General features: G+C 43.4%; 1 protein-coding gene across 1 annotated transcript in view; it reads right to left on the bottom strand.

The window, feature by feature from the left end:
- Positions 1 to 875: 875 nt before the first annotated feature.
- The window catches only part of LOC123237985 (myosin-6), a 47,858-nt gene continuing 26,042 nt past the window's right edge, over positions 876 to 22,691 (bottom strand). Inside the window, exons 23-36 of the mRNA XM_044665241.1 lie at positions 20,645 to 21,034; positions 18,584 to 18,710; positions 18,325 to 18,443; positions 16,343 to 16,539; positions 15,104 to 15,287; positions 13,672 to 13,837; positions 13,417 to 13,541; positions 12,150 to 12,458; positions 9,457 to 9,660; positions 6,507 to 6,632; positions 5,602 to 5,877; positions 3,384 to 3,479; positions 1,868 to 2,002; positions 876 to 973 (exon numbers count right to left, since the gene is read on the bottom strand). Coding sequence (XP_044521176.1) covers positions 953 to 973; positions 1,868 to 2,002; positions 3,384 to 3,479; positions 5,602 to 5,877; positions 6,507 to 6,632; positions 9,457 to 9,660; positions 12,150 to 12,458; positions 13,417 to 13,541; positions 13,672 to 13,837; positions 15,104 to 15,287; positions 16,343 to 16,539; positions 18,325 to 18,443; positions 18,584 to 18,710; positions 20,645 to 21,034 — 2,475 coding nt within the window. The 3' untranslated portion in view covers positions 876 to 952. The remainder of the gene's footprint in view (positions 974 to 1,867; positions 2,003 to 3,383; positions 3,480 to 5,601; positions 5,878 to 6,506; positions 6,633 to 9,456; positions 9,661 to 12,149; positions 12,459 to 13,416; positions 13,542 to 13,671; positions 13,838 to 15,103; positions 15,288 to 16,342; positions 16,540 to 18,324; positions 18,444 to 18,583; positions 18,711 to 20,644; positions 21,035 to 22,691) is intronic.

Raw genomic sequence — 22,691 nt, 5'->3', positions numbered from 1 at the left:
TTGGATGTGTTATAAGGAGGATTCTTTGGGAAGCATGCTTTAGACTAAATGACTGCTGATACCCTTCCCTATCTCTGAAATTATATGATCCTATATAAATATGAGTTATTGCTTTTTATTTTATTTTTAAACAAACCCTTGCCTTCCATCTTAGAATCAGTATTGTGTATTGGCTTCAAGGTAGAAAAGTGGTAAGGGCTTGGCCATGGGGGTTAAGTGACTTGCTCAGAGTCACACAGGAATCTGAGGCCAGATTTAAACCAGGACCTGTCTTTAGATCTGGCTCTCAATCTACTGAGCCATCTTGAGTTAACTAACTTTTTAGAAGAAAAATTCCCTCAAGATGCAGTTCAAATATGGTCTTCTACATTAAGCCTTTCCTGAGTGTGGTCTGAACCAGAAAGAAATGTAATTGGGAAATATTTAACAAAATAAATAGAAATTCAATAAAACATAGATACTATTACATTTTAAAAAGAAATCAGGGCAATGAGGTAGCTCAGTGATAGAGAGCCAGGCCCTGGAGATGGGGGTTCAAATCTGGCCTCAGACATTTCTTAGCTGTGTGACCCTGGGCAAGTCACTTAATCCCAGTTGCCTACACTTAACTACTCTTCTATCTTAGAACGGATACTTACTATTGATTCTAAGACAGAGAGTAAGGGTCTAAAAAAACAAACAACTAAGTTCATATTCAGCCTACAGTGATCCTTCTGTACAGTTTGATCATCCACATTTTTATGGGAGATTGGAGACATTGACCCAGATGATTGAGTCTTCCCTACCTTCAGTCTGGGACACACCAAGATCTCTTGTAATGGAAGAGAAGATAGCAGACAGAAAGAACAAAGGCATTAGAGCTGAAGTAATACACATTTATTGTGCACCAGTCATTCTGGACCCCAGAGGTGGCAGGGAACAGAGGGCCTTGCTTGGGTTGTAGAGGGCAGGCTTATTCCTCATCATGCATCTTCTGTAGGAGAAAAGAATTGGAGAGGTGAGAGGGATAGCCCAACAGAAGGAGAGAATAAAGTCAGAGGTCTGAGGATGGGGATGGGGATATGATATATCAGAATTCAGTAACTAGGTGTTATAGTACGTAAGTTGCTGAATTGAAGTCAGGAGAGTCTTGGGCTTGAATTCTGTCTCTGATACCTGAAAGGGACGAGAGGTCATCTATTTGACCTCGTATCATTATACAGATTGGGAAACTGAGGCTTATAAGTTAAGTCCCTTGACCAAAGTCACAGCCAGAATTTGAATCCAGGTCCTTTCTAAATCCAGGGTTTTATCATGACCACCATCTTGTAAAGTTGAATACATGCTCTTGTCCTTAACAACACTTTTGCTAAAGAACAATAGGTACTGAAGAAAGGGAAAGGAGGGGAAAAAAGGTGTCAGAGGTAGACAGATGGGCATGTATAGTGGTGATGGACATTTTGGAATATATAACTATAGTGCGACAGTTCTCCAGTGAAACTGGCCCTTTGGCTGGTAAGATTTTGTAATAGGAAACATAAGGGAGATGCTCTAGGATGGACGGGAATTAAGCCTGTGTCTTCTGAGACCAACTTTGTTGGGTAGTTGTCATGGTCCCCTTGTTCCTTCATAGGATGAGAAGTTGAGAAGGGCTCAGGGAGTATATCTTGGGGAGTTACAAATTGAGGTCTCATGGCCTAAACTCAGGGCTTCACAGAATCAGTCTTTAAGGGTCCCGGGCTTCCGATTCATGAATAGGGGTTGGGGTATGTAAGCATACTGCTTAGTGTGGGTGAAGAATCTCTTGCCTATTTTCAAGGGCAATGAGGGTGTCTGACACAGCCATACATGTTCAAAGTTCGGGGGGCCCTCCATGATGTGGGCTCACCTTGGCACCAATGTCACGGCTCTTGGCCCGAAGCTTGTTGACCTGGGACTCAGCAATGTCGGCTCGTTCCTCAGCTTCGTCCAGCTCATGTTGTACCTTCCGGAACTTGGACAGGTTGGTATTGGCCTGTTCCTCCTGTAATAGGAGAGAGGAGAGAATAGGAGAGGGTGGAAAGTTCTAAGAAAATCTTAAGTCTCCATCCTGAGGATCCATCTTCCTTCCCATTCTGAAGATGTGGGTCCACTGCCTAGAATGAGGACTTTTAACCCTGATCGAGAGGTCTTTGATCATATCACTTTCATGCCCCAAATGCTCACTGGTTCCCTATGCCTTTAAAATAAAGTCCAGACTCCTTAGTCTGGCAATCAGTGCCTTCTTCAGTCAGTATCTTACCTGCCAACCTCACCTCCAGCCTTTTGTGTACACAACCAGCTTTTCTAATCTTTTTCTTGACAATCCCCTAGACAACATTTCCTTTTCTGCTCTATTACATGTACTACTGCTTTTACTTGGGATGCCAACCCTAATCTTTCTGATCTAAATTCTAGTCCATTCTTTGAGGCTCAACTTAGCTCCCTCCTCCTCCATTTAGCTCATCCATTACCCACATACTGATCTCTCTTTGTCTAAAATGCCCATCATGCTTACTTTTTGTCATTCAAATATATATTGCCTCATGTTATCCTAGGGTGATTTTGTACACAAATCCTAGTTCCTCCAGTCTTTAAAAAAAAAAAAACAAGACACATTTACCTTCTGTCTTAGAATCAATAGTAGTTTTAGTTTTAAGGCAGAAGAACAGCAAGGGCTATGCATTTGAAGTTGTGACTTACCCAAAGTCACACAACTAGGAAGTATCTGAGGCCAGATTTCAACCCAGGATCTCACTTCTCTGGGCCTGGCTCTCAATCCACTGTTCCATCTAGATGCCCCCATTTCCTCCAATCTAGAAGTCACATAAACTTTATGCTTGTCATAGCTGCACTTAGGTAGCGAGGAAACAATGACTCCATCTCTGAAGACTTGGGTTAAATATGGCTCTATTGTTTACAAGCTGGGTAACCTTGGTCAAGTCATTAAAAAAAAAAACTCTTACCTTTTGTCTTGGAGTCAATACTGTGTATTGGCTCCAAGGCAGAAGAGTGGTAAGGGTGGGCAATGGGGGTCAAGTGACTTGCCCAGGGTCACACAGCTGGGAAGTGTCTTGAGGCCAGATTTGAACCTAGGATCTCCCATCTCTAGGCCTGGTTCTCAATTCACTGAGCTACCCAGTTGCCCCCTCAAGTCATTTTAACAGACTGAACCTTAGTTTTCTTATCTGTAAAACAGTAATAATGACACATACTACTTTCTTAATAAGGCAGCTGTGAAGAAAGCATTTTATAAACTGTAGGGTCTATAAAATTTGAGCTATTATTACTCCTTTTGTTTAATATAGTAGATGCTTGTAAATATATTAGCTGAATTGAAGTGACCCTCTTGTATCCAAGTCCCACTGAGGGCAGCCTTCGCTTACCGCCTCCTCAGCCTGCCTCTTGTAGGCCTTGACCTTCAGCTGCAATTTGTCCACCAGGTCCTGGAGGCGGAGCAAGTTCTTCCTGTCCTCCTCTGTCTGTAGGGGGAGAAGAAGCCAGTTCAGAGGAAAGGGAGTATGGGCCTGAAAGAAGGGGTGATGAGGAGAGAGACTCGTGGCAGGGAATGTGCCTGAAAGAAAGTATGAGGACAGAGACTCATGGGAATGTGCCCAAAAGAAGGGATGATAAGGACAGAGACTCATGATAGAGAATATGCCTGAAAGAAGGGAAAGACACATGGCAGGAAATTAAGATGGAGAGATGAAGGGAAGGGAATAAACATTTATAAAACATCAACCTTGGATTAAGCACTGTACTAAATTTAAAAAAAAAATTTTTTTTTAAACCCTTAACTTCTGTGTATTGGCTCCTACGTGGAAGAGTGGTAAGGGTAGGTAATGGGGGTCAAGTGACTTGCCCAGGGTCACACAGCTGGGAAATGTCTGAGGCCAGATTTGAACCTAGGACCTCCCGTCTCTAGGCCTGACTCTCAATCCACTGAGCTACCCAGCTGCCCCCTGTACTAAATGTTTTACAAATATCTTCTCATAAAATCTCCATTCCCTATTTACACTTTTCCATTCGTGCTTTCACCCCCCTCCCAGGCCAAGAATACACCTAAGGTATGAACAGATTCTAAGCAGTAGCAAAAAGTAACTGTAGTTTGGGGCTTTTATTCTAGAATGGAAGGAAGGAGGCTGAGATGTCTCTGGGAATCCAACTAGGTCTGGTTCTAGAACTAAGGCAGAAGTTTGGCCTGGTGTGACAATACAGGGTTATCAGTATACTCCAACTTGGGAGATGAAAGCACCAACTTAAATGTTTTTGGAGCATGGGAAGAGGTTGGGAAAAGGTTTCAGGTAGTTCTAGATTCTAGGGCAACTAGAACAGTTCTGATGTGAGTATAGTTGAGCTTAGGGTTAGAATCACTCTTTCTAAATGGACATTTCTGGAGGGGAGTTTTGAACAGAAAATATGGAGGGAAGAATTAATAAAATGATTTAGAGCATGGATTCTTAAGCTTTTTTGTGTCTTTGATTCCTTTTTTTTAATTTACCCAGAGGTAAAGTCTATGGATTACTTCTTGGAAATTTAATGTCGCATATTTGGACAGAGATCCTCCATCTAGAAAAAGGAGATGCCTGGAAATAATATTGCCTCTGTCAGTCTCTAGACCAAGGGTTTTTAACCTGGGTCCATAGACATATTTCCAAGAGGAGGCGACTTGTGAATTTGGTTTTTAAAAAGTCTTCAATTACAGTATTTCAACATTCCCTCTATAATCATTACCCTCTGAAAAGCGGGATATGTTACTTAGGCAGATGTAGCACTAAGGCATTGATGGTAACAATGGGAATCACATGCAAACCTGGGGTAATACTATTTAATAGGGCTCTCAGGAAAACAGGTTTGACATTTACTTTCCCTTTACTAGAAGAACATTTGTGCAGTTCTAGACTTCCAGAGCATCTCCAATCATTTACTCTGCACTTGACCACTTGTGCCATCATCACCAAACTGATCATCACCTTCAACTCCCTTCCCCCATGGGGAAGGGATTCTACTAGTAGAGCCACCCTGGGTTTCAAGAGGCCAACTTTGAACTTATCTTTCTCAGTTCTAGACCTCCACCACACTTCTAGGACATCTTGTACCTCCTCTCCCCACAACTTTGTAGCTACTCATATCTCTTTTATGAGTTGTTTTCCTCTAGAAGAATGTAAACTCCTTGGGAGCAGGCATTATATTATATATATTGCTTTTTTTTGGTACTCCTAGAATTTAATATTGTGCCTGGCATATAGTAAGTGATTAATAAATTCTCTCTCTCCCTCTCTCTTTCTCTCTCTCTCCCCCCATCCATCTCTACTCCCACCCATCCATCTAGGTATGTATGTATCCATCCCTGTATTCCTGCATCCAGTCATCTATCTATGTATCTGTCTGTCTAAAAGAGGGTAGTTATATATGTAGCTTCACCATGAAGTAGCTGATTCTAGGGATGGTGAAGTTGGGTGACATTCCTGAAAGGCTAGCTCTAGTTTCAGCCCAGTAGGACATGGTGACTTGGATAAATCCTGTCTTTGTTTTGCAGTGAGATGCTCTGATGGGGTTCTGTAGTTGCTATCTTGAGCATTAGACATCCCTCTGTGTTCTCACCTGGTAGGTGAGCTCCTTAATGCGCCTCTCACATTTCCTCATGCCCTTGACTGATTCAACATTTCTCTTCTGTTCTGACTCGAGCTCATTCTCCAGCTCCCGCACTCGGGACTCAAGCTTTTGTAGCTGCTTCTTGCCCCCCTTGAGGGCGATCTGCTCAGCCTCATCCAGCCGGTGCTGCAGGTCCTTGATGGTCTGCTCCATGTTCTTCTTCATCCTCTCCAGGTGGGCACTGGTGTCTTGCTCCTTCTTCAGCTCCTCGGCCATCATGGCTGCCTGGGGTATAGAGAGAACAAAGTGATTAAATAGATACCTCCCTACCCTACTCAGGATCACCAATATTTCATATTCTGTCCGCTGCTTCCCAAAAACCTTTGGTCTTACCCTGAAGTTAAGCTAGAGGCCAGGACCCATGGGATAAGAGAACTGTCATTTGGCAGAAGGGCTAGATTGGCTTTTGTCTGTCCCTACTGGGAAAAACTGATAACAACAGATGGAAGTTTTAGAAAATCAAATTTCAGTTTAATTTAAGGGAAAGCTTCCTAACAATGAAAAGATGTGTTGAAAAATGTCACAGGTTGACTTTGGAGATTTAGTGGTTTTTTCAGGACTCAAGGTCTTGAAGTACAAGATGGATGACTAGTTCTTGGGGACATGGTACAGGGGATTCCTGTCCAAGAAAAGGTAGGATTAGGTGATCTTTGAGGTCTCTTCAAGCTCTGAGACCCTATAACCATAATTACTTGACTGACCTGGATTCAGTTCTTTTCAGTCCCTCTAAGTCATTCAAGCTATGGTTATGCTTACTGCAATGGCAATTTGGGCCCAATCCTTCCACTTTTTGCTTCTTTATTTTAGAACCCAAATGAAATATAGAAGGCAAGAGGGCAAAGGCAGTAACTCACGTCGGTGATGGCCTTCTTGGCCTTTTCCTCAGCATTCCTGCATTCCTGCACTGACTCCTCCACTTCCGACTGAAGTTGAGACAAGTCTGCTTCCATCTTCTTCTTCTGGTTGATTAGGCTGGTGTTCTAAAATAGGGGCAGCAACACAAAACAAGGAAGAGGATTTAAGACTTTCCGACAAAGTCAGGGTTTCCCACCATTCCTTTCTCTGTGTATATATGCCTTTCTTCATCTTTCCCAGGGAAAATCTTGGAGGCCATTTGGACGTGTTCTAGATCAGAGGTACTGAATATGGGAATATGGCTAAACACAAGAATGCTATCTTCAACACTATTAGGTACACTCAAACCAAATTAAAATGTAATTGGAAAGGGGCGGCTAGGTGGTACAGTGGATAGAACACCAAGCCTGGAGACGGGAGCTCCTGGGTTCAAATTTGGCCCCAGATACTTCCTGGCTGTGTGACCCTGGGCAAATCATTTAACCCTAATTGTCAAGTCCTTACCATTTTCTTGTCTTGGAATTAGTACTTAGCATCAATATAATGCAGAAGGTAAGGATTCAAAAAAATATTAGAACAAGAAGTAGGTGACTCAGTAGATAAAGCACCAGGCTTGGAAATAGGAGGACCTGGGTTCAAATCTGGCTACAGGTACTTCTTAGCTGTGTGAACCTAGGCAAGTCTTTAACTCCAAATATCTAGCCAGTGATGGGCAAACTACGGCCTTCAGGCCAGGCCGAAATGTTCTACCAGGCCACACGACATTATTCCTAATCTGATGAATACAATGAAACTTCGAAAGAGTTGCCTTAGAAACAGACTGACAGATGAGCATTTCCTTTCCTTTGGTCCCCTCTTTAAAAAGTTTGCCCATCACCGATAGCCCTTAGAATGGAATCGATACCCATTCTAAGATAGAAGGTAAGTTTTTTATACTGTAATTGGAAAATATTTAACAAAATAAATAAAAATACAATAGAATATGGATGTTAATATGTGATTTTCCAAATCAATATGTGGTCAGCAGGGATCTTTTGTATAGTTTGGTGGCCCCATTTCTATGTGAGTTTGACAGTGCTGGAGAAAGACCTTCTAAGGAAGAAAGCCTGAAGTTTTAAATTTTAGTTTCAGAATGAATGTTGATAGAGGCACAAACTTAGCAGTGAAAGAAAAGATTAGACTCTGGTTCCAGGAAAATAATCCCATAGCTACAGATACTGAAAGAATGAATGAGAGATAGATGCTTTGTTACTAGAATGAAGGACTGGACTTTACTATGATTTAGAAAGGGACTAAGCCATTGATTAAATGGTATCATTTGCTAGATTATGAGGTTGGTGAATTCTTCATAACAGTAGCATTTTAAAATTTCCAAAGTACTTTGGTAACAAGGAACCTTTGAGGTAGGGGTTGGGAGCACTATTAATTCTCTTTTAAAAATGAAGAAATTAAGATCCAGAGACATTAGGTGGCTTTCCTATGGTCATAAAGCATTGGTAAGTGGTAGAGTTAGAATAGAAACTCAGATTTCTAGGGTCCAAGTCCAGCATTCTTTCCACTACAACCCATAGTCTTTCTAGGACCCTAATCTAAGATGACCATCTTAAGTATAGTGGTACATTACTGTGGAGTCATAAGTGCATTTAACTTAAACAAATTCAACTCTATGTATTGATCCAGAATGCTGGCCCCGTTGGCCAGTGGTGCACTGGTCCTTCCTCGTCTCCTTCCCCAGGGTCTCCTATGCTGAGCCTAGCTGAGTCAAATGATCAGGGTGCAGATGATAGTCTGGAACCCAGGTGGGCTGTGGAAGTTCCTGGGAGCTTTCTAGATCTTACTGTTTCTTTCTCTTGACAACCTCGAGTTGTGATGCCTAGAGTGCATGTGAATCCCAGGCCATATCTCTGGAGAGAGCCTTGCTGTACCAGCACATGGCAGGCACCTCCTATTAAGAGAGCCTTAGGATGGGGAAAATGCCCTTGGGGAAACCAGGGCATCCTTGTGGGCAGAGAATTAGCATGGATAGAATGTCGGAATTGGAATCAAGGAAACCTGGATTCAAGTCTCACTTCAAATACTAACAATGTAACCCTGGCCAAGTCCCTTAACTAAGATCCTCTGGGCTTAGTGGAGTGAGGTGATGCTACTGTTTGTTTTGAATGTTACATTGTAAAGACCATCTTTCCCTGTAGTTTAACTCCTTGCACATAGTAAATAATAAGTGCTGGATGATAGCATGGTTGTGGTCATTGGGTGGGATGGGAGGTATTTCCCCCCTTTAGCTAGGTTCTGTCTAAATAAGAAAGTAATAAGAGTTCTGCCTAATTGAAAGGAGTGAAAGGCATTTGGGGAGGCTGAAAAGGCATTAAACTTTTACCTGGAAGATACAATTTGTAAATTTGTGTCTCTACTTGTCAATGCTTTGTGATAAAGCTTAAGATCTTAGCCCTTGTTCAAATCTCTTATCAAAGTTGTACAGCTTTCTTCTGCTTCTTTTATTTATTTTTTAACTCTTACCTTCTGTTGTAGAAGGGATACTAAATACAGGTTCCAAGGCAGAAGAAAGGAAGACTAGGCAGTTGGGATTAAGTGACTTGCTCAGGGTCATACAGTTTTATCATTTCTAAGATCCTTATCTTCTGTCTTAGAATTGAAATTGTGTATTGATTCCAAGGCAGAAAAGGGGTAAGAGGTAGGCAATTGGGGTTAAATGACTTGCTCAGGGTTGCATAGTTGGGAAGTGTTTGGGGTCACATTTGAACTCAGAACCTCCTGTCTTCACTTGGCTTTCTATCCACTGGGCCACCAGCTGCTCCTAGAATAATACTTTAAAATTCCATCTTCCCATAGCAGGCAACCTGCTGGATATTAGAAGTTCATAAAAATAAAAAAAAAAGGACTGAGTTGTGATGTTCAAGTCAGTTTTCAGCTGCAGGGTGAGCCTCTTACCTGGGAGTGGAGCAGCTGTACCCTCTCACTGGTCTCAATGAGCTCCTGCTCCGCCAGCTTGCGGGCCCTCTCGGTCTGCTCCACTACCTCCCTCAGTTCCTCCAGCTCAGCCTGCAGCAGATTATTTCTTCGGTCCACAATGGCGATGTTCTCCTTCAGGTCATCGTTGGCCCGGATGGAGTCATCCAGCTGGATTTGAGTGTCCTAGAGGGGAGAGGGAAGAGGGCAGAGTAGATTATTCCAAATCTCATCTGTGTTTCTGGCCACTCTCATGTCTCTCTGCTTCTAGAGAAGAGCCTGTGGCTTGGAGTTGAAAAAGCAATTATTTCCTGGGGAGACAGGCACCATAGATTAGTGGAAAGAGTGTTGGCTTTTGAGGAAGAGATCATGGCCCTCTTACCTGCTACCTCTGTGACCATGGATGAGACACCATCTCTCTAAGCCTCAGTTTCCTAAACTGTGAGGTGAGATAGTTGGCTTAAGTAACCTCTAAGATATTAATGAATTTGTGGACATTTACTTTCCTCGACTGCATAAATTCATAGGAGTTTCCCCCCTTCTCCCATGGGGAGGTGAAGAAAACAAATACTGGTTAATTTGTAAAAGAAATAATGAGCAGGTTAATTTTAAGAAAACATTGAAAGGGAGCAGCTAGGTGGCACAGTGAATAGAGTGACTGGCCTGGAGCTGGGAGGACCTGGGTTCAAATTTGACTTCAGATACTTCCTATTTGTGTATTCTGGGCAAGTCACTTAACCCTGTTTGCCTAGTTCTTGCCCTTCTGTCTTATAGTTGTTACTAAGACAGAAAGTAAGGATTTAAAAAAAAAAGCGGGTGGCAGCAGGTGGCTCAGTGGATTGAGAGCCAGGCCCAGAGATGGGAGGTCCTGGGTTCAAATCTGGTCACAGATACTTTCTAGCTGTGTGACCCTGGGCAAGTCACTTAACCCCCATTGCCTAGCCCTTACCGCTCTTCTGCCTTGGAACCAATATAGAGTATTGATTCTAAGACATACAGTAAGGGTTTTAAAAAAGAATTAAATTAAAAATTAAAATAAAGCAAAAACACATGAGATTATGAAAAGCAAAAGGGAATAGAACCAAGAGAACATTATATATAGCCACAAAAATGTTTGAAGAATAACTCATGACTGTCCACTTCTAGAGAAAGAACAGATAAATAGAAACATGCAGGATATAGTTTTATGTATAAGTACATATATTTTAAAAAGACACCTTCTGTCTTGGACTCTATATCAAGTATAGGTTCCAAGGCAGAAGAATGGTAAGGGTTAGGCAATTAACTAATAAACTAATTAACTTTCTGGTTAAGATGGTGGCTGATTAGAAGTTGGGTGACTTCCCCTCCTTACCAACCAATATAGCCTACCTCCAAAGGACAAAAAAACCCACAACAAATCCAGATGAAAGAAGGGACCCCACAATAAGGCGCAGTATGGAAGGTAAGTGGGATTTGAGCACTTCCACGCTATAAGGGGGGAAATAGCTCCCAACAAAACACAAGCGGATCAACCCTCCCCCACCCCACCCCACCCACAGTACCAGAGTCAGAGGCTGCTCTCCAGAGTTAGCACAAGTGGGGCACAAAATCTAGCCCCTAGGCAGCTAGCTGGCACTACCAGGAGCTTGCCCCGAGAGCAGCAAGACCTGAGATCCCAGGTGGCTGGAAAACTCAGACTTCGGACACTGGAGTGGGGCTGAGAGAGGCAGCAGCAGTGCCCAGCATGCTCAGACTCAGGGGAAAAATCATTAAATATTCAAGCCGGAAAGGCACAGAGAGACCACCTAGTCTTAATTCTTTCATATTATTAATGAGAAAAAGGAATCCCAAAGAGCCATGATTCAAGCAGAGATCCCTTCCCCCCCCCCCCCCCCCGGACTCTACTGATGTTATTCAGATCCAGTTTGAAAAGAGAGCATCTATTCACCTATATATTAATCTTTTTTTTTTAATTAAAAAACTTTTTTTAAACCCTTAACTTCTGTGTATCGGCTTCTAGGTGGAAGAGTGGTAAGGGTGGGTAATGGGGGTCAAATGACTTGCCCAGGGTCACACAGCTGGGAAGTGTCTGAGGCCGGATTTGAACCTAGAACCTCCCCTCTCTAGTCCTGACTCTCAATCCACTGAGCTACCAGCTGCCCCACCTATATATTAATCTTGTTAGCTTTTATTTCTTTCTTCCCCTTTGGCATCTTCTACAACCTGCTGCCTTATTTTATAGAAAACAAATGCACTTAACCCCCATTACCTAGCCCTTACCTCTCTTCTGCTTTGGAACCAATACACAGTATTGATTCTAAGACTGAAGATGGGGGTTGTTTTTTTGTTTTGTTTTGTTTTTTAAGAAAGAAAGAAAACAAATGAAGCCCAATGGGAAAGTGGATAGAATGTTGGTTTTGGAGTCCAGAAGACTTCCATTTGAAGCCTGCCTCCACCACTTATTCTCTGTGAGACATCAAATTTATTTACCCTCTTGGCCTCAGTTTTCTCATCTGTAAAATGGAGATAATAATAGCACCTACTTCCCATAGTTGCTGTGATGATCAAATGAGATAATATGTGTAAAGTGTTTTGTAAACCATAAAACATTAAATAAATAACAGCTATCATCATTTCTTTCTCATCCATAGACTATATAGTTTCACTTTTTTCCAAACCCCTCATTCTGTTACCTTTAGGTGGGCCTGGGCTATCTTTAAGTGCTTCTGGGCCTCAGAGGACATCCGGTTGGCTTGGCTGAGCTGGATCTCCATCTCATTGAGGTCTCCCTCCATCTTCTTCTTCACCCGAAGGGCCTCGTTCCGGCTTCGGGTCTCAGCATCCAGGGAGGTCTGCAGGGAGTCCACCACACGAAGGTGGTTGCGCTTGGCCTGTTCCATCTCCTCATCCTTCTCTGTCAACTTCCGTTCAATCTCTGCCTTGATCTGATTGAATTCCAACTGGGCCCGGAGGATCTTCCCCTCCTCATGCTCCAAGGAAGCCTGGAAGAAGGAGGAGAAAAAAGGAGCTGAAAGTTGCTTTTAATTTCAGAGGGATGTTAAGAGAGGAAGAGATGGACAACAAAGGAGCATATAAGGAATTACAAGTTAAAGGAAACAAAACATAAAGAGTGAAGGAGATTTGGAGGATAATGCAAAGACAGAGGCATAGAGCAGCCAGTTGACTCAGCAGTTGAAGAGCCAGGCCTAGAGATGGGAGGTCCTGGGTTCAAATGCTCATTTGACCTCAGATGCTTCCTAGCTGTGTGAACCTGGGCAAGTTACTTAACCCCCATTGCCTAGCCCTTACCACTCTTCTGCCTTAGAACCAATCCAAGATGAAAGATAAGGGTTAAATTTTTTTTTTTTCAAATCATCACTTGGACCCCGTTCATGGTGTTTTCTTTAGATCAATTCTGTCACCTTTGGGGCACCTAGGTGGTGCAGTGGATAGAACTCTGGGCCTGGAGTCAGGAAGACTCATCTTTGTGAGTTTAAATTCATCCTCAGACGCTTTCTAGCTGGGTGACCCTAGGTTTCCTCATCTGTAAAATGAACTGGAAAATGAAATGGCAAACTACTCCAGAATCTTTGCCAAGAAAACCTCAAATGGGGTAGCAAAGAGTTGGAAACAACTCAACAGCAATCAACTTTTCTTTAGAGGCAACCATATAAAATATGGCACCTTGACAAAGCTGTCCTGAAGCTTCCATGAGGAAAGAGAGACATATGGGGGAAACTTGCAGGAAGATGTTTTTCCTTAAAGTGTAAGGACATGGAATCTGAGAGGAAGGAAGAGAACATTCCTGGGCGGGAGCCAAAGGAGGAGATCCATTTTTAACAAGTGGATCAAGCAGTTATCCTGAAATGGTTTCCATTCAACCTTGGGGATGGTGACGGGGGAGTTGTACAGAGATAGGAGGAAGAGACAGAAAGCAGAAGAAGCCAGCCCCTCTCTCACCTCTGCTTCCTCCAGGGCTGACTGGAGCTCCAGTTTCTCAACTTCCAGCTGCTTTCGGATCTTCTCCAGCTCATGGACATTCTTTCCCCCTTCTCCCAGTTGCTCTGTCAGGTCTGAGATCTCCTCTGAGTGAGGGAAGAGATAGGATTGCCTCAGGGACTGTGGTCTCCTCATCATCCCATCCTTGCCCTCCCAAGCACTTTCCCTAGCTCCGGCTGCCTCCTTCTCTTCTCCTTTATTCTCTCCCCAACTCACCCTGGAGGTTCTTGTTTTCCCTCTTATAGGTCTCCAGATGCTCCAGGGACTCCTCATAGGCATTCTTTAGCTTGAAGAGTTCAGTGCTAAGGGAACGAGCCTCCTTCTGAGATGACTCCAGCTCTGACTGAGACTCCTCATATTTCTGCTTCCACTCAGCAAGGATCTATAGAGGCAAGAATAGAGACCAGGTCACTTGACAAGTTCCCAGGGCTGGCTTTCTGCTGTTCCATCAGCTCTATCCCAAGCATTTTGGGCTAGAGACTCCATGACTTTTGGCTTGTATTTCTATCCATAACACAGTCTCCTTCATCCCCAGGAGAGTTTTTCCTAGCCTTTTTACTACAAATCATTCTCTTCCATTTCCCTCTTTAGAGCTATCTTTCCTTTCCACCTGGTTCTTAAACCATATTTCTTCTCCTTCTTGCCCTTCTTTCTTCCTCTCCTCCATCTCTCTACTTTGATTCCCTCTATCTTTAACTAACCTTCTTCCTCATCTTTATTTCCTCATTTCCTTTCTTCATACCTTGTCCAAGTTCCTCTGACTCTTGTCTAGGGCCAAGGTTGGGGCCCAGATCACTCCACAAAGTCTCCAGACTGCACTCCCCTTAGCCCCATTCCTGGGGCCTCTTTCTAGACTCACCCCGACCCATTTCTCTTTCTACATCCTTCCATTTTCCTTGCCCTCATCTCCCTGGACACTTCCAAGCTCCCATTTTCTCCTCCCCTTGGCTTCCTCTCCCCAAGTCTCTCTCTCTTTGCCTTCTTCTCCATACCTGGACCTTCCTCCTGGGCATTACTCAGATTCTAGATGGTTTCTTTGATTCCTTTTACTCTTATCTAGGTTTCTCTTTCTTCTGTTTACTGGCCTCTTGCTCTAGACTCCTCTCCCTTTCTCATATATAGCATGGCCCAGAAAAAAGGATTGGATTTGGTATCACAGGCCCTGGAGTTGGACTCTGGGTTTGCCACTTGATACCTGTATGACCCTGGGTGAGTTAATTTCCTCATCTGTAAGATGAAGGATACCAGTAACAGAAAAATTGTGGAATGATCAGCTGTGATAGACTTAGCTACTTTTGGCAATACAATGATCCAGGACAATTCTGAGGGACTTATGACAAAGAATGTTCTCTACCACCAGAGAAACCACTGCTGGAGTCAGAATGCAGGTCAAAACATATGGTTTTTCACCAGTTTATTTGAGTTTATGTCTCAGGGTTTTGGTTTTATAAGACTACTCACTTACAAAAATGAACAATACGGAAATATTTTTGCAGGATAACATGTATATCATCCAGAAAAAATAATAAAATAAATGTAAAAAAAGATGAAGGTGTTGTCATAAATGTCCTTACGTCCTTCAGCCTATAAAGCAATGCCTGGATGAACTCTCCGACCTTGTTGCAGTCCCTCTCCATCCCATCCTCACCTTGTCAAAGTTCCTCTGTTTCTTGTCCAGAGCAGCAGCGGCAGCATTGGACCTTTCCACATCTACCATCAGGTCCTCAATTTCATTTTGCAGTCGGTGTTTGGTCTTCTCCAGGGAAGAGCACTTGGCATTCACAGCCTCCACAGCCTCCTCTGCATCCTGCAGCCTCTGGGCCAACTTCTTCCTGGGGGAGTTAGAAGACAGAGGGGAAAAGAGTGGAAATAAATCTATGAAGGAGGAGGCAGCTAAGTAGTTCAGTGGATTGAGGATCAGGCCCAGAGATAAGGAGATCGTTGGGTTCAAATCTGACCTCAGATACTTCCTAGCTGTGTAACCCTGGGCAAGTCACTTAACTCCCATTGTCTAGCCCTTTTCTGCCTTGGAACCAATACACAGTATTGATTCTAAGACAGAAGGAAAGAGTGAAAAAATAAATAAATCTATGAAGGAGCAATGGGAGCTCTTGAAGAAACTACCAGAGGCATAAGGTCATCTAAGGGAACGAAGCCATTTTTCTACAACTGCGTAGAAGTCACAGCAGAGATATGGGAAACTAGTATTCTAGAACCAAAGCTACTGGGAATCCCATTCTAGAGGGATTAAGTGTCTAGGACTGGAGTTACTGCGGCTCCAGCCCCTCCCTGGGGTACTTACCTGGGCCGATGATGGGTCCTCCGACCAACGAGCTTTTTGCTCGTCTTATACACGTGCATCAGGTATAACCCGGGCCAAAAGCTCGCCTGTCACAGGAAGTGGGCTAGGGCCAGCCGCGATGGGGAGGGGCAGATGGTTGGGGCTAGTGACTTTCCAGATACTCATTACCTGGTAGAGATGGCTCCAGATGACCTCCCTTTCCCATCTTTTGAGGATTCCATGATTATTTCCCTTTACTTCTTCTTTCCCCTTCAACCCCCCATCTCATGCTCCTCCTTCCCAGGTCTTTCCCCATTGCTCCAAGTGAGGATGTTTGTGTCTTTCCTCCTTGAGCTGGCAGCTGAGCTCACTTGGAAGACTGGGAGAGATTTAGTCTGTGGACCACAGCAAAGTTGTCACGGAGACATCTAGTGAGGTTCTGGGGCCTCCCGGCCCCGACCTCCTGCTATCTTCCTAGAATCATTTCTCTATCATTCCCCACCTTTCTCATCCACATCATTCCCTGCAATTTTATTTGCTGGAACCCCAGGATCCAGAACTGAATGGAATTTGGTGACGGGGGTGGTACAGGTCCCAACGACTCACTTGGCCTCCTCCAGCTCTTCAGTCCTCTGGATGGCGTCTGTCTCATACTTGGTTCTCCATTGTGCCACCTCTGAGTTGGCCTTGGACAGGACACGCTGGAGCTCAGCCTTGGCCTCAGTCTCCTCCTCATACTGCTCCCTCAGGAGGTCACAGTCATGACGGGCTGACTGCAGGGCATGTGCCAGGGCATTCTTTGCCTGTGGGAAAGCAGAGGAGGGAAGAAGTGGGGAGATTCTGATTAGCTTCTCTGGTGAGGAAGAATACATCAATCCTCCAAGTTCTGACCCAATGTAAACTCTCCTTTTAGCCTATAACTCATTGAGCTGTAGAATTTTAGAACGGGCAGGAACCTTGGAGATAATTTATTCTAACTCCCACATTTTATAGATGAGGAAACAGGCTAAATGACTTGTTCAAGGTCAAACAGTTGGTGAATAGCAGAGAAGGGAATAAATCCAGGACTTTTAACCCTAAATTAGGTGCTTGAGGGCAGCAGGTGGCTCAGTGGATTGAGAGCCAGGCCCACTGATGGGAGGTTCTGGGTTCAAATTTGACCTCAGTTACTTTCTAGCTATGTGACCCTGGGCAAGTCACTTAACTCCCATTGCCTAGCCCGGTGAGATGGGCAAACTTTTGAGCTTGGTGTGTCAAAATCCACCAAAAAAATGAGCATAACTCGGGTGATGTGTCACTTTGAGAAAAAAACCATAATTTTGTGATATTTATAGTTTAAATAACAAAAATGTATAATTATAATATGTAACTATTTAATAAACCAAAATAGGTAAGTTAATATAGGTAGAATTGTCATCTATAGTGCACAGAGTGTCTACACTACACTACAGTAAATGTTTCATCCTCAGCATGTGGCCCCATCCTTCTCTGTCAGTGCTGACATGCGAGTCATAGGTTTACCATCACCGGCCTAGCCCTTACTGCTCTTCTGCCTTGGAACCAATGCACAGGATTGATTCTAAGATAAAAGGTAAGGGTTTAAAAAACAAAACAAAACTAAGTTAGGTGCTTCTCCTATTATGTCATCCTTCTACCTAGTGTGTAAGAAGACTTGAGTTCTAGTCCTGATTTTGCCACTTACTAGTGAGCAAATCACTTTACCCCTCTTGGCCTTCATTTTCCCTTCTTTCAAATATAGATAACTCACTATTTTTTTAAACCTTACCTTCCATTTTAGAACCAATCCTGTGTATTGGTTCCAAGGTAGAAGAACAGTAAGAGCTGGGCAATGGGGGGGGGGGTGATGTCAAATGACTTTCCCAGGGTCACACAGCTAGGAAGTGTCTGAGGCCAGATTTGAACCTAGGACTTCTTGTCTCCAGGCCTGTTCTCAGTCCACTGAGCCATCTAGCTGCCCCCAACTCACTATCTTTGTGACTGATTTTTGGTGAGGATCAAATGAGATAATGTATGATGTCATCCATACATACGGTATTATTATTGCAAGTGGGCAAACTGAAGAAAGAGAGGTCTTGTTTGCCCAAGATCACACAGCTAACAGCTACTGGGACTATAACTAAAATGCAAAGTCTTTGGACTTTGTGTGTGTGTGTGTGTGTGTGTGTGTGTGTGTGTGTATTTTACTATCTAGTATACTCTCTGTCTCTGTCTCTGTCTCTGTCTCTGTCTCTGTCTCTGTCTCTGTCTCTCTCTTTTTTAACACTTACCTTCCATCTTGGAGTCAATACTGTGTATTGGCTCCAAGGCAGAAGAGTGGTAAAGGCTAGGCAATGGGGGTCAAGTGACTTGCCCAGGGTCACACAGCTGGGAAGCATCTGAGGTCAAATTTGAACCCAGGACCTCCTGTCTCTAGGCCTGGCTCTCAATCCACTGAACTACCTAGCTGCCCTCCTGCTAGTATACTCTCTTAGCCTCAAGACTCTACCTCTCCTCTCCCAGGTTCATTCTTACTTGGCCAACACCAGACATATCTATGTGTCCAAGTCCTCTTCCTACCCTGGACTTACTTTGGCCTCCTCTTCCAGCTGTCTCTTGAGGTCCTCCATTTGCTGAGTATAGGAGAGCTTGCCCCTGGTCAGCTGGGAGATCAGTGCCTCTTTCTCCTCCAGCTGTCGAGTCAGCTCCCCTAGAGCAGAAGGAATGAAGATTCTTGTGTGTGACGGATGGAGTGGGCCTTAGCCGGTAGCCATAGTAGAGGCAGGCTTTGGGTGGTGGAAAATCATCTATAAAGGGTGGCAGAGAAAGACCTAAGGGAAGGTCATTTACCATTCTCTGTTTGCAATTTGGCTCGCTGGGTGGTAAAGTCATTGAGGGAACGCTGTGCCTCTTCCAGCTTTATCCGGTACTCATTTGCCTGGTCCTCCAGGGTCCGGGACACTTTCTCCAGGTTTGCCTGTGGGTGATAAGGAGAAAGGGAAGGCTCAGGATGTGTAACCGAGGGGAAGGATGAGGGAAACCTCATTTAGTTATAGAATAATCTAGCTGCTTAGAAAGAACTGAATGAAGAAGAGAATGAGAGAGTTTGAGTTTAAAATGAAAGAAAAGTAGGAAATGTTTAGTTGAATACAATTCATCAGTCATTCATTAAGTATCTATTAGGTGCAAGAGGCCAAATGGCATAGAGGATGGAGTACAATCCTTGGAGTTAGGAAGACTTGGGTTCAAATCCCACCCTACCTACACATGAGTGATACAGGGCAAACCATTCAGCCTCTCAATGCCCCAAAGCAACTCTATAAATTTGTAGAACAGTTGACAATCTGTACAGGTAGAGGGAGGGGCTAATTGATTAAAATCACAAATCCAAACCAAAGAAAAACAACAGACCAGGTATTCCATTAGGTGCCAAAAAGTAAAAAACAAAAAACAAACAAAAACAAAGCCATCCCTGCTATTTAGAAGCTCCCTTTCTGCTGGGAGGGGAAATATCACTTCCTTGAACTGGAATCAATTCACCAACCCAAGAATGCTCCAGAGAATCAGACTCTAGGCCCTTCTACCAGCTGAGCTGGTCCAGAAGAAAAAGGGAAATGAAAATGGATGGACGCTATAAATAGTTAGAATGAAAGAGAGAATGGGATGGCAGGAGAGATTAAGGGTGAGATACACAGAGAAGAAAAAGGATGAGATTTCCTAGAAGAGTGAGGGAAAGAGATATAGGGGAGGAAGAAAAAGAGCAAGATATATTTATATAAAAAAGGAAGCAAAGAGAAAAGGAGATGAAGGAAGCTGAAAAAAAGGGTTCTTAGAAGTGCTCCAATTTTGTGACGCTGAACCAGTCACTTAACCCCCATTGCCTCACCCTTACTGCTCTTCTGCCTTGGTACCAATATATAGTATTAATTCTATGACAGAAGGTAAGGGTTTAAAAAAGAAAAGAAAGAAATGCTCCAATTTCCTCATTTTGTGGTCAACAAATTGAAGCACAGAATGGGTCGATGATTTGCCCAGGGTCACACAGGTAGAATGGCTTGAAACCACGTTCAACTCTGACTTCTAAGCTAGTGCTTTTCTTATGACACTACTCCATGATAACACAAGGTGTCAGGAATTTGGAGATCATTTAATCTAACTCCCATCTTAGCAAGCCTATGCTAAAAGACAGCAAGGGACTAAGTAATTTCTCTCATCAAATTTTCTTATAAAATATTGCCTAGATCTCTCCTTTGTCCCCATCACATTCTTCTTCCAAATATATTTATTAGGGCTATGCCTATCACTTCAATAGTATGACTATCAGCTCCTTGTGGGCAAGGAGTACATTTTAAAAAATCTTTGTATCCTTGGCAACTAGCTACAGTGACTAAATCGTTGGATTGTTGAAGGAGAGAAACGAACAAAACAAAACAAAAACAGAGGGCAGATGGAGAAGAAAGCAACCAGAGATGAGGAAGAGAAACCAAGCCAGAAACTGGGGGTCCCTCTCTGTCTATGTCTCTGTCTATGTGTCTGTCTCTGTCTGTCACTGACTCTGCCTACGTGTCAGTCTCTGTGTCTGTGTCTCTCTCTCTGTCTGTGTCTCTCTCTTTCTGTGCCTCTGTCTAGCTCTGTGTCTTTGTCTGTCTGCTTCTGTCTTTTTCTGGGTCTCTGTGTGTATGTGTGTCTGACTATGTCTCTGCCTGTGTCTCTCTCTCTCTGTCTCTGTCTCCATTTGTGTTTGTCTCTCTGTATCTATGTCTGTCTCTCTGTCTCTCTCTGTGTCTGTCTTTCTGCCTCTTTTTGTCTCTGTGTTTGTCTCTGTGTCTCTATTTCTGTCTCTGCCGTGGGGTGTGGGTGGGGGATCCTGTCTCCTCCTCCCCTCCCCCTTCTCTTCCTCCTCCTCTTCACCTTGGCCTTGATGACTTGCTCCATGTTGGAGGTGACATCATCCAGCTCCAGCTTGAACTCGCTCTTCTCCTTCTCCAGCTTCTGCTTGACCCTCTGCAGGTTGTCAATCTGCTCTCCCAGCTCAGCCACACTGTCTGCATGCTTCTTGCGCAGGGCGGCTGCTGTGGCTTCATGCTGCAGAGTGGCCTCTTCCAGGTCCCTCCGTATCTTCTGGAACTCTGCCTCCCTCTTTTTGTTCATCTCGATCTGGACCGAAGTGGCCCCTCCAGCCTCCTCCAGCCTCTCACTGATCTCCTCCAGTTCCCTGGATAAGTCTGAGCGTAGCTTCTCCACCTTGGCCCGGGCTGTCCTCTCTGCTTCCAGCTCTTCCTCCAACTCCTCGATTCGAGCCTGGGGGGTAGAGAAGAGAATTTGAATCAAGGCCTGGGTCTTGTCTTCAAAAGGAGAAATCTGTCATCTAGTTGAGAAGAGAGGAAAGGAGCTGACTTGGGGTCAAGCACTAACGCAAGGATCAAAAAAGAGAAGAAAAGGCCATGACAATCTTTTGACATTATGGCTTTCACCAACATGACACTAACTCTAGAACAGAAAGGGCATGATGGAGTCTAATTTCATCAAGACGACCCTGGCAATCCGCTATCTAGTCTAAAAATCTGGAAAAAACAAAAAAGAATACACATTCATACTTATACACACTTTTAGATTTACAAAGCTCTTTTTCCCCCTTCCCCAACAACACTGAGAAGTCGATGGTACAGGTACGCCCATTTTACAGATAATAAAACTGACATTCATAGAGATAAAGTGACTTGCCCATGGTTGCACAGTATCAGAGGTGGTATATGATGGATGATATGCCCATACCAGGGCTGCTCAGAGATGGTTTCTTTGCTATACCATGGCCTAGAATCTCCAATCTAGAATTTAGACCATTTGAAAATGGCATTCCCTCCATCTGGAATTCAGATTATGCTGATGATTCTTATTTTAATGACAAATTTCAATGACTGATTCCTTCTGCTTCGAGGGGATGATCAAACAACAACAAAAAATAGAAAAGCTCTAATTAAAAAGGAACAAACACATTCCAAGGCATGTCTTTGGTGTGGTATAGTTTCAATCCAACTTCTTATACCTTCTACAACTTTAGTATGGGATGACAAGAATTTGTGTGAGAGAGACAACCCTGAGGCAGAGTAAAATCCTGAGTCACCAGAGAAAATTTCCATGAAGTTCATTATAATCTGCTTCATGGGGCAGGAAAATGGACTTGTACATTCTATGTAGATTTGTATGGGAAAGTCTCAAAACAAAAAGTGTTTTCTGTTTATTCTTAGGCAACCAGAAAATTCAAATAACCACTGATTCCCACAACTCCTTCCAATTCCTTAAGTTGATTGGCTATTTGAGGTTTACTGCAGTTCTGAGTCCTAGTGTTTATTCTCCTAGGGCAGTGATGGGCAACCTTTTGAGCTTGGTGTGCCAAAATCTGCCAAAAAACAGAGCATAGCTTGGGTGGTGTGTCACTTGGATAAAAAAAACCATAATTTCTCAATATTTATAGTTTAAATAACAAAAATATATAATTGTAATATGTAACTGTATTTAATAAACCCAAATAGGTAAATTAATATAGGTAGAATTGTCATCTATAGTGCACAGAGTGTTTATACTACACTACAGCAAATGTTTCATCCTTGGCATGTGGCCCCATACTTCTCTGTATATGGCCGCATGCGCCCGTGTGTCATTGAAAATGGCTATGCATGCCAGGGCTGACATGTGTGTCATAGGTTTGCCATCATAGTCCTAGGACACCTACTTCCTCTATTTTCCTCCCCACTCATCCATGTATTTAATTGGAAGCCCATCTCACACTCAACCTAAGAGCTTTAAAATACACAAAGTGATTTCCCCAAAGTGATTCTATGAGATAATGTTCAGTCATTTCAATCCTGTCTGATTCTTGGTGACTCCATTTGGGGTTTTCTTAGCAAGGACAATGGAGTGGTTTGCCATTTCCTTCTCCAGCTCATTTTACAGATGA

The sequence above is a fragment of the Gracilinanus agilis genome, chromosome 2 (genome assembly GCF_016433145.1).
Source record: "Gracilinanus agilis isolate LMUSP501 chromosome 2, AgileGrace, whole genome shotgun sequence".
Lineage (NCBI taxonomy): Eukaryota > Metazoa > Chordata > Mammalia > Didelphimorphia > Didelphidae > Gracilinanus > Gracilinanus agilis.
Note: the sequence above shows the minus strand (reverse complement) of the source record. Positions and strands in the feature narration are given on the sequence as shown.